Source organism: Lonchura striata, chromosome 11 (genome assembly GCF_046129695.1).
Source record: "Lonchura striata isolate bLonStr1 chromosome 11, bLonStr1.mat, whole genome shotgun sequence".
Classification (NCBI taxonomy): domain Eukaryota; kingdom Metazoa; phylum Chordata; class Aves; order Passeriformes; family Estrildidae; genus Lonchura; species Lonchura striata.
The window spans coordinates 11,482,419-11,496,656 of NC_134613.1; the positions used below are offsets into that span (position 1 = coordinate 11,482,419).

The 14,238-nt window shown below is 37.6% G+C and overlaps 1 protein-coding gene across 2 annotated transcripts in view; it reads left to right on the plus strand.

Moving 5' to 3' along the window:
- NEDD4 (NEDD4 E3 ubiquitin protein ligase) overlaps positions 1-14,238 on the plus strand; it is a 51,587-nt gene that overhangs the window by 15,594 nt on the left and 21,755 nt on the right. The window contains exon 1 of one of the 2 annotated variants that reach the window (XM_021537404.3): positions 270-3,886. The exons of the other annotated variant lie outside the window; for it this stretch is intronic. Coding sequence (XP_021393079.2) covers positions 2,396-3,886 — 1,491 coding nt within the window. The 5' untranslated portion in view covers positions 270-2,395. Of the gene's footprint in view, positions 1-269; positions 3,887-14,238 lie in introns of those variants that run through there. 2 annotated transcript variants of the gene reach the window in all.

The window sequence follows — 14,238 nt, forward strand, 5'->3', positions numbered from 1 at the left end:
AAATCAATTCTATTAAGCTTTAAATGGAACTGTTGGTATATATTAAAAAATACTAACTTTTAGTGTACTTTTATGCCAACTCTAATTCAGCAACATTGACTTTAACACTTTAAAAGCCATTTTACATTGCCTGAGAAAGCTGTAGTTGGCTGGCAATACCTATACAGGTATAGCTAAGGAAGAGAGACGTGTTGAGAAATTTTGCTGGAATCTTAAGCCTTGAGTTACCAAAAATTATGCCAGTTTATTGTTTTTTTAGGATTTCTTTAGTAAAATTGAATGAAACATTTCAGATCATCCACTAGGGGAAAAAATAATGCTTTTACTAAAAGAAACAAGTACCTCCAATGGTTGCACTTTGCATTACAGCAATATGTTACAAACTGTGCCACTAATATGTTTGTTCTTGGGGAGAGAAGAAGCCTTAAGAAATGCATTTTTTACTTTTTGCTCACATATCTTAGGATCATTTGCTGATCTTTTTGGTTTGTGTTTGGTTTTATGGGTATTTTTTACTGTATTGCTTGAAGTACAAATGTAACATTTTGAAACTGACCAAAAGAACCTTTCATGGTATTTTCCTTTCCTCTTCTATCCCCAGTCCTCAGCAACATACAACTTTAGAAGAAGTCCTGTTGGTTATAATTAAATAAATGAAGTGTTGTATTTGTTGGCTTTTTATGAATAAGCTAGTATTCATTTATTGCTGCATTCTAATAATGGAATTCAGGTAATGGAGGTTAAGTAAGCCCTGGAGTATAATTAGAAAACAAGTTTGTTGCTTGCAAACAAGGTACTGTGAATTTGATTCTTGGCTCTTTTTTGGGAAGGAGGTATAAATGTTAATTTTACTGCCTTCTAGCTTAAAATACAGTAAAGGTTAAATAAATATGAAGCAGAAAAAACTCCTAGTAGTATGACCTATAAAAGTATAAATGGCCTAGTGTTCTCTTCTGTTTGTACTCTTTCAGCAGCACTAAGTAATTTCATGTTAGAGCAGTAGCATTCAGTACTGCATCATATATGGCTTATGTATTCAAAAGTACATTGATAGCCAAATGTTGGTGTTTTTCAAAACAAACCCCACAACAGAAATCCCACTTAACAGCAATATTCAAGATTGTCTTTTATCAAAAATCCCACTAGGTGCCAGCAAAGGACCTCTACAGATTGTATGAGCCAATGAAACATTTTGTAGGAATTCTCAATCTCTTTACTCTTGGAAGAATTGACAGTATATTAACTTCTTGACATGATGACCTTTTTCTTTTAAAAAATGAAAATTAAAAAAAAAATGGTATGAATCTGTGAGGCAGTTTGTGTATAATTATACAGAATAGCTTTCTTCTGTAATTCTGTTTGGTAACACTTTTTTTTCTGTGCGTACTTAGTTCAGTGTTTTGAAGTTTGTGTAGCTGGTCACAAATCTGCAAATCACATTGAACTGTAATGACTGTGTCCTTACTCTGGGTTCTAGCAAATAAGATGAGGTAGTTTGATTTGTAAGAGTAATCTTGTTTCTTTCTACCTTTAACAGCTGCAGTTAGAAAAGGTCAAACTAGAAATAAAAATAAATGCCAAATTATTAACCAGAAAAACTCTTTTTGGCTCCTTTTCAGTTGCACTTCATTTAAAATTATGAATTAATAAGCACAGAGGGTTCTACTATGTGCAAATCTTTAGAAAGTGTGATTGCTTAGCAGCATGTGGATTGCAAGATAATGCCAGATTGCTTTCAAGTTTTATTTAAATAGTGCAGAAAAACATTTTCTTAAGGGAGAGAGGAGGCTTATTTCACTAGTTTATGCATAATTCAGACCTCAGCAGTTTGCTAGCATGGTTACTATTTGGAAATTCAATCCTGGACTTGATACTCAATTATATGGGACTTCATTCCTACCAACTTCCTGTAATTCTAAACCTATGGGTAAAAATATTAGTAGTCATACGCTGCTGAGGAAAGTACGGACACATTGACTCAGCTCGTGCAGCCGCAGCAGGCGTTGCTGTTTGCAGCTTGGAAGTTCTGGAAGCCTATTATAGTACTCATTTATGCAAATTCCAGAAGGTGTAATTGCAACAAGGTCAGTAGTGTTTGTCAGTGTGTCGCAGCTGAGGTTTCTGGAACATAAGTGCTTTTTAAATGAAGGTTTTCTGACTGCAAGCAATCAACGACCGGTCCAGAAACTGCAGTTCAAGGAATGGCTGACTTATTTCAAGAGGTACTTTCTTTTAAAATGCTAGTATCTTGTAGAAATTAGGACAAAGACTGCAACTTTTATGGGCTTTTACTGTTGCAATGTACCAGCTCTGGGTTCTGTGCAGCTGCCTGTAGCCTTTCTGCTGAAGGATCTTTGTGGGTTTCATTTGCTAACATGCATGGAAATGAGAACAAATGGCACGACGGTTAAGATTGCATTTTGCTACTCAAAGAAGCAACACAGACCCATTATCAGAAACCTCTGAAGATTTTTTGGATAGTAATAATTGTATGTACTTCAAAAAATCACAGAGTTCTGCACCTAGCATTACACAAGTGAAACTGATTCCTAGACAAGCTGCTTATGCACCTGTAGTGCAACAAGTAATTAATCAAGAGAAAAGCACAACTGTTTCTTCACTGCAAATAAAAAAGAGCAGTTCATTGCACATTTCCTTGCAGTCTAGGAAGCAAAATGGATGTTCTAGGTTTGGTGATGTCGTGGCTGCTGGTGAAGACACTTCATTCATTGGTATTGATAGCGAAGGGAGCTGTGGTGCTGGACCTGTGTCTGACCATCGATCTAATGACAGCCTTCTGAGCAGTGCTGCTCTGGGCAGAGGCAGCCTCAGCAGCATTGCAGCAAGTGACAGTGGCTCGTTCAGCAGTGCTGGCAGTGACTATGGATCATGTGCAAGTACCACAAGTGATGGAGGTTCATATACTAACAGTATCATCAGTGACAGTGGCGCTCTTTGGACAAGTGACAGTACTTTCTGTGGTGACTCTTCATGTAGAAGCACTGCAAACATATGTAATCCCTCCAGGAGCAACTCATCTCAGGAAACACTGTACAGAAGTAATACTACTTTTGACCAAGATGCTTTGTCAGTGAGAAAGAAAACTAAAATTCCATTGCGACGTTGTTCGTCACTGGTTATTTTTCCTAGGAGTCCTTCCAGTACCCCTCCAGCTTCTCCAGTGAGCTCAGGTCGACTACCACACAGAGGCACCTATCAAACATCTCATAGATTAATTATTTCGCCTAGTGAGCTAGCACAAAAAGATGATCAGACCATTTCTAAGGGATTCCTTTCAACAGCAGTCAATGGACTTAGACTGTCTAAAACAGTTTGCTCTTCTGGTGAGGTCAGAGACATCCGACCGCTTTATTTGAATGCATCATTACAGGACAAAAGTCAAATTTTAAATGGTCCTCAGCAGGCAACTTGTGAAGAAGTACCTGATGGCTTCTCATGTGTTTCACTTCATCTTACACCAAGAGCATTTGCATCAAGCAGTGAAATGGTTAATGGCTCTTGCAGTCCAGAGTTAAATCTGAACTCTGGTACAAAATACCCTCATTTAAAACTGGAACGTAGCACATCTGCATGTCTGCCCTCAAAAACAGATTCAGAATATCAGATTAATATAAATGAACTAGGAAGACTGAATGCACAGATGAGCAAAACTCCCCATATTTTGCAAAGAAGTGTTTCCTTGGAAGGATCACGTCAAAAAGTTTCTTGCTGCTTACCCAGCCTTAAATACAAGTGTCACAGTGCAAGGACGTCTCAGTTGCACATACAGTTCAAAGCTGGGAATGAAGGAAAAACAGCTGGTGTTAGGAAAAGATATGGAACCTCTAAAAGGGAAATCTCTAGCACTTTGTGGAGGCCCCATAAGGTGAGTGTTGTGGTTTATAGAAACATGTGATGGTATTTTACAGTTGAAATTTAGCTGGAAAGTAGTAAAAGTTTGCAACCAAGATTTAAGTGCAGTGATTTCAGAGTTTCCTAATGGTATCAAATTGTCACCATTAGGAAGTTAATTTTTTAATTATCAGGAACATTTGGGTTTTAGATTAGTTTCTTAGAATATGGGACATACAATAGCATAAGTGAATAGGTGTTACTGGGAAATAAGTGTATTTAATAGATTTTAAACAATAGTTTGCTCTTTACATGAACTCAGAGGGATTTTCTTGTCTAGTTGTTGAAACATGGGAGTAGTTTAAACTTCTGATTAAATTTTGTAGTTATAAACACCTAACTTTTCAGTAAATTAATAGTAGTTACTGAAGTTGTTTGCATAGAAAATGGGTTAAAATGAGTGATCTTGTAGTTTTATTTCAGATAGGCTTTATTTTACAGAGTAGTTTGTTGTATGTAGAATTAAAGATAAGTCGTATTTGAGCAGAGAAACTGTAAATACCATTTGTTTCTGTATACACCCTGAACCACAGGAATTTTCAGTTTCCTCTCACACTTTTTTTCCTTCTTCCAACTACTATTTCAGCCTGAGCTGTACTGAGTAACTTAATACCTCTTCCAACAACATTGCTGTTCAAATTATAGTACTTGGGTCTAGAAGGCTTATATTAAATATATATTTTTTGTAATGAAATTCGTGCCCAGCTAAACTGCAGAGGTGTCTACTCTTATTAACTCTTAAGGCAGTTATAAAGCGTAGGCTACATGAAAGGTGGATTTTAAGCCTTGTTTAAATAATATTGTAAGGACTTAAATTATCTGAATATTTTTCATTATGAATGCTGATAAAAGTGCAACAAATGATGGTTACTAAAATTGTTCTAAGAACTCATTCTCATTGATTTGACACTACTACCATATAACTAACATGCTTGTTTAAGCAAAGGGCTTTTTGCCAAAGACCTTATAATTATGACAATCCCTTTCTAAACTAGTAAGACGCTTACCTTGGAGGTGTTAGCTTGGGATTTTCAGTCTTTTGTTACCCTTAGAGCAGTTCTTGATGATTCTACACTTTGACTTCTTTACTGTGTTTTGGTTAGAGCTTAAAGAAAAATGCTCTTTCCTTCTTGGGAAATTGTGATTTATACTTAAGCTTCTTTATAAAACTCAGTGGAACACAGATAATAATTAATATATATATATATATAGTTTGGTGATTCTTCTTCCCAAATTCTCACTGTGAAGTAAAATCCACAATAAGCATAAACAGATGACATCCAGACTAATTAAAATGTGTCAGTTATTTTAGAAGTATATTGTGAAAAAAATGTTTAATCATGCACTTCAGTTATATTTCTCATCAATTTGCACTGCTTGTCTCTGTGTTTAATGGCAGCTGATATGAAAGATAGTCTGTATTTTAATCCAGATTTGGGATTAGACTGTTAGCTAACATTTCCAGCAAACCTCCTAGGACACTTTGTTTCAGTTCCCAAGAGCAGTGTTGACAGTGGATTGACACAAACATCAGGTACAGAAATTTTTCAGTCCTCAAATGGCTACTTCCAGTTTTTATGTAAAATGAGTAAATGGGTAAATATTCTATAAAACATGTTATCAAAAATGTAAAAGCTTCCTCCACCAGACCAAGCAAAAACCATAGTTGACTTCACAGCAGTTCAGTAATTCACTGGAATAAATTAGATAAATACCATTGCATTTGTTATTAGTCTTTGTGACCAATACAACTGATTCTATGGCAATCATTTAATTACATAGTCCAGTTAATTATCATGGTGTATTGTGACTCATTTAAAAATAAACAACTCCCAAAATATTTCTCTTGACTCCAGTTAGTCTGGCCTAGTATATTGATATGCTGAGTCTGGGTTCAAATTTAACAAGTTGATACTGGAGTAGCATTTAGTAATGTCAGCTATCTGTACAGGGCAGCCATGAAATCAAATCAGTGCTGTGGTTAGAGCCTCCAGAGGCTGAAGCAGCAAAAGGTCCATGCATTCTTTTCTTCTGTGCCTTGCTACCAGCCTTCAGCCACCTCGGATCACATTTCCTGCTTTCCATAATCAACAGCTTGTTAAAGGCTGGCTTAAAAAAAAATCAACACCATTTCTATGACAACTGGCTTTGGATTATTTTTAATTAAGTTACAAAATGGGCAATGGTGGTGGCCAGTGTGTGACTGCTGGTCTTTACTGGAAACTTATTGAATAGGTTCTCTAGTAGATACTGGAATTTCATTTATGTGAAGCAGGAGAAAGAAAGAAGCCCATGGTTACAGCATTGAAGGTTGTCCTCAACTGTGTATTTCTGCTTTAATGTGTTGGGTTTTTTCATTATTGTTTTGGGTTTGGTTGGGTTTTTTTTAGTGCATCTGTCTGCTTAGGGTAGAAGTAAATCTGCAACTAAAGCATTTTGACATCACAGGTGTGGACTGGGAGGGTAGGAGTGAGTAAGGGAACAGTTTACTTGTCATCATACATACATAAAGTCAAAGAGGTAGAGAGAAAGGCAGAAACAGTGACTATAGTTCCAGCTCTTGTAAAAATAAACAAACTTATAAAAAATTAAAAGTTCTGTTAACTTCTCCCACAAGTGTAGTATCATGTTGACATCCCTGTTGACAGTAAATATTCCTTCCCCATCAGTATCACTCTCTATTGGATAATGTGAATATTGTAAATGTATTTGCAAATCTACTTCAGCAGCTGTATTCCTTTAAAATAATTTTTTATACAATTGAGGGACTAAATTGTGTTATAGGCCTTACAAGTAATTTTGCGTGAGTTTTGTCTCTAGTTTTTGAAATGACATGTTTTGAAGGAAAGAAAATGCCAAACTTCAGAGATGGTGTAAAATAACCAAATTGTTTTTCTACTCTGATTCATATAAGGGAAACCTTTTAGTTGGAACTCTCAAGCTTTTTTCACCAAATCCTGGAACTTTTTCTGTCAGAATCTGAAGTATTGATGATTCTGAGATTGTAGAAAGTCTGTCTTTCTGCCCCTTTGCCAAAGAAGAAGCCATAATTGGTCTGTGCTGGTTTCAAGGTTGTTTATTCTGTTTATCTCTAACATGTTCTGCTGCCCTGACCAGCTCTGTCCTGCAGGGCAGCGTGTGGGGCTCTGCCTTCAGTGGGATGTTACAAACATTAAATACCAGAAACTCCCTGGGCTGGATTTACAATATACAATAACTTGCCAATTCTGTCACCTACGTTGAACAGTGTGTCCCCAGCCTAAACCAATAGAAAAATGTCAACACTTCATGGAGGGCATGAAGAAGGAGAAAAAGGACAAGACACACCCAATTTCCTCCATCTTGTCCCCTTTGAACCCCTCATCTAGAATCCTAAAATTTTACTTTTGCACCCGTGCTACACTTAATTATTACTTGCATCAAAAACTCAGAGCTTGTAATTCATCCTGTAAGATTGAAAACTCTTTTCCATGGTCAGAGATCACAGACAGTGTCTCTGGGGGCTCTGTACAGGGGGGTTCCTGACTCCCTGCCAGGGTCCCAGACCTGCCAGGGCAGCCAGAGGGAAGCTCTGGATTCCCACATTTGTCCTCATAAAAGATGCTATTTGAATCTTGCTGTACTAAATTTAAATTTAGTAAAACAGTAATTTGAGGGACTGTGTGTGAGGATTTATCTCTTTAATAACTTCCCAACTGATCTGAACATGCTGAGGGGACCAGAACCTGTGTATGTAAGATTGTGATTCCCTTGATAAATGCTGTGCTGGATAGTCTGAGGTTGTCTTCTTGCTTGCATTCTCCTTAGGCATAGAGCTTCTGTCATAGCATAGCTCCCTCCCAGAAAGCAGTGATCCAGCCAGGGAGAAGCACGCAGAGAAGGGAAGGACAGCTGTGGCTCAGCTCCAGCTTTGCACATGGAGCAAAGGGCTGCATGTGTATCAGTGTCCCAAACCTGTGCAAGGAAGTGTGGAAAAGGAGCAGCAAAAGCAGAAGAAGATTATGGAGGCAATACAAAGCAAACCACAAATTGGTATCACTTCATGCTACTGTGCTATGGTAACCTCATAGTCTAATTTTCAGATTGTTCAGTATTGCGTATCTGGGAGGATCACATTACAGGACCATGTGGTGCATTGCTGTGTCATGGTCTGTCAGTTCAGTCAGGGAGAGTTGGCTTGAAAGGAAGGTGGTGTCTTTCTGAGGAATTGTGGGGGTGACTATGTTAGACTTCAGTCACATAAGAGCGCTTGTGTTGTGTCTCAGACAACAATTTTAGAAGCTGACATATACATCATACATTGAAGGGAACACAGTGGAAGCTGTTAATCACAATAATGAACAATTTATAATTAGTTGTAGGTAATTTCCTGCTTCTGTGCTTTAAGTGGCAATGACCTGTAGTGCTTTAGTAGTTGGTGTTAATTTTTTCTGTTTTTCATATTGCTTAAACACAGAGTTTAATTACACAGAGTTTAGTTACATCATCTTCTCTACCTTTCTTCATTTTGATTAGCTTTTGATTAGCAGTCCTTCTTCAGGGGAAGAAAAAGATGGCACGCAAAGGATGGGATAGATCTTGCAGCCTGCTACATGGATGCATTTGGAAAGTGATGCAAAGGAAGTGATCAAATAACATTATTTGGTAGTAACTTGATCCCTGAAGTTTTTCAGGTTTTGCAGGTTGTATTTGGCAACTATGAGCCATATGTAACTTTCAGAATACCATCATACTGTGAGGAAGCAGATACTTGAATATACCAGTATATTAAAGCTCTAGCACTTCACAGTCCTCAGCAAACATTTCATGTACATATTAAGGAAAAACCTTATTTGATTGTGCTCTGTGGAGATTATGATTAGCCTAATTCTGTTTATAGTCTGGAGCTGACTGAATTTGGGCAGGTTTCTCATGCCAGAAAAAAATAAGGAAACTAAAACTGCAAAACCATGCAGAGCAGGCCTCCTGAAACAGCTTATGTAAATATGTAATTATCCAGCCTTCAGGGTGATTCATGTGCTTTTAGTCTTCCATGAGAGAGTGGGTAACGTTGATACTGTGGCTTCTTTAATGTTGCCACAAGCTATAGTTACTCTGTTTTTTAAAAAGTGGTATACCTACAAGAATGTGTTAAAGTAAAACTTGTTCACAGGGCAAGCTATAGACATTCTTTCTTTACTTCTCACTAGCCAAAGAACTTGCAGGCTTTCAGATATGAGCTCATGATCATTGCTTTAATTTCTTTTTTTTATTTTTCCAAATAGGCAATTTGGAAATCAGTGTTGAAAAATGCTAAGTATTGCACACATGAAAAGCAGCTAATGATGCACACTGGGTGATGGCCTCCTATACTGGTCAGGAAATGGTTTGTGTCATGGGGAAAGACTTGCTGAAAATGTCAGCTCAGATCTTGTTGGCAGGCAAATGAAAGCTTAGGATTTATTAGGGAAGAAGTAAGATAAAAAACTTAAAACCACCATTATGGAATTGTACAAATCCACATAGGTGCATGGCAAGTATATTTCTGGTGGTCCTTTTTCAGGAAGCATGGACAACAGAACTAAAAAAAGAAGGATTGCAAGATTGGGGTGCGTTTTATGTGAGGAGTAACACTAAGCAGGCCAGAGGTTTTTCAGCTTTGGAAATAAAAAAAGGTGGTATAGAGGGAATTTATAAAACTATACTTTAGGAGAGGTGAATTTTTCCATTCATACTTTTAAAAAAATATGTTCTTTTATGTGTTGCTGAGCAAATTGTCTCAAGATCTGCATATCAAAAGTAAAAAAAGATTTTAAGAAGTTAGGTAAGTTGAAGAAAGGGTATTTTCAATATGTGTTGTAATGTCAGGATCAAGAGGTCCATGACCACTTACTCATTGGAAACTGGGGGTTGTATCAAAGGAAGTACTGTTCTTAATTGCCACTATTATTATTATTCCTTAAGCATCTGCTCTCAGCCATTACATGGAAAGGATACAAGGGTAGGCAGAGTGTTAATCTGACCCCCAGGCTCTCTGGTGCCTGCTCAGCCCTTGCAGCCACAGAGGATCAAGTGGTAGAAATGCTCTCCCCTCACCCTTGGCAGAGTGCTCTTCTGTGTTCCAACACGTGTTTTCTCATCTTCCAGAAGTGGATGAATTTCATAGATTAAGCAAGTAAGCAAAACTGAGTGGCCTTTTCAGTCAAGTAATTTGCTTATGACTGACTTTCACCCTTGTCTGAAGGGGACTGCCCTGCATTTCTGTGAAGTGTCTCTGTTTCAAGTGTACTTTTTTCCTTATTCCCTGTGACAAACAGAACATGCTGATTCGGGAATGCGGCCAGCAAAATGTTTGTAGCTCATTACACTGTTAATTTATGGGTTTATAATAATCTGTTTCAAGAGAGTGCATCATTCTTTTTTTCTGTCATGATAGTTTACAATAAAGTGAGAAGTCTACAAATAGCTGCAATTATTGTTTGAGACCTTGGGCTGCTTTCAGCTGTATCAACTGTAACATAAGCAAACAGAATTTAAGAAGGACATCAGCAAGTTCCTGGCTGAAATCACATACAGACTTGGAGTCATTGAAGTTAGGGTGTATTAAAATGCAAATGAGACAGTTCAGCTACTCAGTAAGAGGAATGTGGTAAGAAACGCAGAACTGGATTCTTTCAGACCTGGTTATTTCTCTGGCAATCAGTGATTTTCCTAGCATAAGGGAGATGGCTTCTTCTGTAACATCAAAGTACAAGGGCTCTTTGAAGGAAAAGGAATTCCAGAATTTATTATGAACATTACTTATTTTTCAATAGTTTCTACATTAGCCAGTTATTCTACTAATTATTGTTTCTACTAAGTTTGTTTTGGGACAAATATTTAGCTTATTAATGAGAAATCTGAAGTGGTTAGCATCTGACAAATCATAGGCAAATAAAACTATGTTGGGAAGTGTAATATAACTTTGGTAGTGTTGTTGAGCTTGTCTGAAATACATTGTAATACTGTTTTGTTGGAAAAGTGATTGTGGTTGGATTATTTGTGTTGTGGTCACCTTTTGTCATTAGAGGTTGAGGCGTCCAAAGTCAGTTCATACAGACTGGTTTTGGACAGGTGGGATTTATAGCTTGAGCACAGCAGACCTCAAAACAAACCCAGCCACGGAGTTCTGCTCTAGCTGGGTCCTGTATCTCCCCTTACACCTGGCAGCAAGAGGTTTAGGCGTGGGGCTGGGGGAGGTCGATAGGTGGGGCTTGAGACTCCTGTTCAGCAGTGGCTGAGGACTGCAGCTGAGTGTGGGGAGCTGTGGTGTGGCTGGCAGGGGCCCTAGCTGTGTGCTGGTGCCCAGGCACAGGGCAGTCCTGGGTTAGCGCTGATGCTGCATTTGCATCAACAGTAGACTTAGGAATGCTTTTGAAAACAGCTGGAATGACTTTGGAACAGGGTGAGGCCATACAGCCTGCTCCAACACTGCTTTAGGCTCGTTCTCTAAGAAGCGGCCAGATACCTGTAGAGCCCTGGCCAACTGATTTAATTTAAGGCTGAAAAGCAGCTTCTAGGTTCAGCCTGACTTTGTTTCTGTGTGATCCTGAACTGGATCAAGTGAACTTCATGGGAGTGAGACCATGATGCAGACATGGTCCAGTTTTCTGGAAAAAACTGGAGTATGTCTGCATCATGCTCCAGTTTTGGGGAAGCATAATTTGGGAAAAAGTAGTTTGTCTTATTTTTAATTCTATTTCTTCCCTCTTGCTCTGAAAAGCAAAAAGTTGATTAAGTCCTTCAGCTGAATGTGTTAATTAGCCATTGTAGTAAACATCTGCAATATCTAGTTTATCTGTTGTTACTTCTGGGAGCAAATTACACCTGCAGTTTTGCCATTTCATAGAGTTTTACATTTCTGTGTTTTAAGCTTTATAGTGTTAAGTGGTTCTCCATTTAACACTGTAAAGATGAAAGTGTGCCTGGAATTGTTACTACAAGAGTTTGTTTTTCACACTTTCTTTGAAGTATTAAGATATGGCAAAAAAAGCTTTCACAAACAGATGAAAGCATTTTATGTTTTTATACTGTTATGAAGCTAACTAACTTGATGTCAGGAATGACTTGTTGAAATAGTACCTAATTAAATATTTGATACTGTTTTCTAAAGTTTTTGTGGTGAATATCGGCAGATTTAACACCGGAGGACGAGTCTGGATTGGTTTTGACTTTTCATAAAATGTAATATACCTGCTTGTTATAGGGTAGCTCATTTGGCACATGCATACATCAAAGCAAAGGGACTCCAAGTCCTGATGAATAAAATCAATGCATTAATAACTTAGTGTTCTCTGTTTATGTTCTATGAATGTTGTTGTAAAAGTGCTGTAAACTCAATATGAACATCTAAGGAAGTGGTAAGATTTTGGTGCCATATAAAATGTGTAAGCTATAAATGGAGAAACAGATGTTACTTTTACTCTGGTCTTCAGATAAGCAGTTGTCTGAAGATATCTTTGGAAGTGAGAGAGAATTAGTGAAAATGACCTCAGTGTCATTTCTAAATGCTCTCTGTTAAGCAGATGGTAAAACTGCTGAGGCATGTTGTGCTGACACCTTGCTGTTGAAACAGTCAGCAGGGCTGAAGGTGCTGCAGAAACACGTGTTGTGTAATAACCCTTGGCCTAACAGTATGTATTCTCCCTTTTGAAAATGCTGATACGGTCTTATATCGCTGTGTCATAGATAGCAATACAAATGCCTACGTGTCATTAAAAAAAATTCTCCTCACAATCCACAGATCCCCCTTAAAAATACTGGAGACTGGGACTGTAATGAATTCCATGCAATCAAGTATTTATTGCATTGCAAGATAGAGAAAACATTACTTGTGGAATCTGTGAATTTGGTACAATCCTAATGTCATAATTGAATCTTGTTTTTTCAAAACTAACTTTTTCATGGTGAATAGCATATGCTGGCAGTATTTTATGGAAGAAAAAAATGCTCACTTTTTTCAATTTAGAGTTTAAGAGAACCAAATAATACAATCAGCGCAGTATGAAAAGAAAAATACTTGAATTTGCTAGTGTAGCTCAGGAAAGTTTGTTTTCATCCTCATCAAGCTTGTAACTAATGTTGATGTTTGGGTGTTTAAGCAAGAAGAATGTTGGTTTTATAAGGCATCTATTGAGCTCATGTTTTCTTAAGCAGCGATAATCCAGATCACTGTTTATTTTTTCAATTTGAATTGATACTTATGTTCCCTTCAATAAAAGCTGTATACTTTCTTGCTTTGCCATACAGCTGTGGATTTCTGTGCAAAGACCAACCTTTGCACAACTAGCTGCCTGTTTATTCAGAAAAAGACTGGGAATATGCTTGGATTCTAATTAATGCATTAATACCACCAAACATTTGTCACAAAAATTGGTAGAGAAATTTCTTGTTATTTCAGCACCCTGGTCTTATACAAGAACTATTTCAAAAGGCTGTGTGGTGAATCCAGCAATTAAGAAAGGCATTAAATTCAGTGACCCATTTTCAAACCTGATAAATTTTGGGATACGCTCTTAGCACTGCAGTTAATTGCGGAACTCAGATAAGCGTGTCAGTTTAAAATCTACTTCTAGATTTCTGCAATTCTGATGGGAATTGCAGAAAAAAAAAGTCCAAAACCTAAAACTTAGTAAGCATATATTCATAAAATAGATGAAAATGCGTTTTGAACAGAATTACTGTTTTTTGGTGCTTTTCTTTGAATGCTTTGGCACTGCACTGGAGCTCTTCAAATGAGTTGTGTACAGCAGCTGTCTGTCCTCACCTGTTTTTAATAACTTTCTATAGACTAAACCAGTGAATCAGTAAAATACAAGGCCTCTCTGTTAGTGCAGTATATCATTAATTGAGGTTTATGCCAAGCAGAATGTTTGAGTTCTCTGGCTGTTAAGAAATTAGAAGCTGACAAGAACAACTGACCCACTTGTGTGTATTGCCTGCTCAGATGAAGCAGAGATCCAAACAGTTTCAGCTCTGCTGGCATTTAGTTGTTCTGTGTGCGAAGCTGCTTTGGCACCTCTTGGCAGGCAGTTATTCAGCTTGTCATGGGGGAGCACATTGCTGGAGATCATTCCTGCTATCTGATTTATGTGGTAGTTGTTTGGAGGTCAACAAAAATCTCCACTCAGGGTTGTGCTTTCTGGCTGGAGGAGAAAGTACTGTTAAAGACTTGGTTATTGAGGCTAACTGTGCTAAAAATAGGAGGAGAGACAGCAGAATAATAAAGTGAATAACAGGAGCCCATACTTAAATTATGCTGGTAACAAACACAATGTTCTGAGGGTTTCTAAAATAGAGCAAACTTTT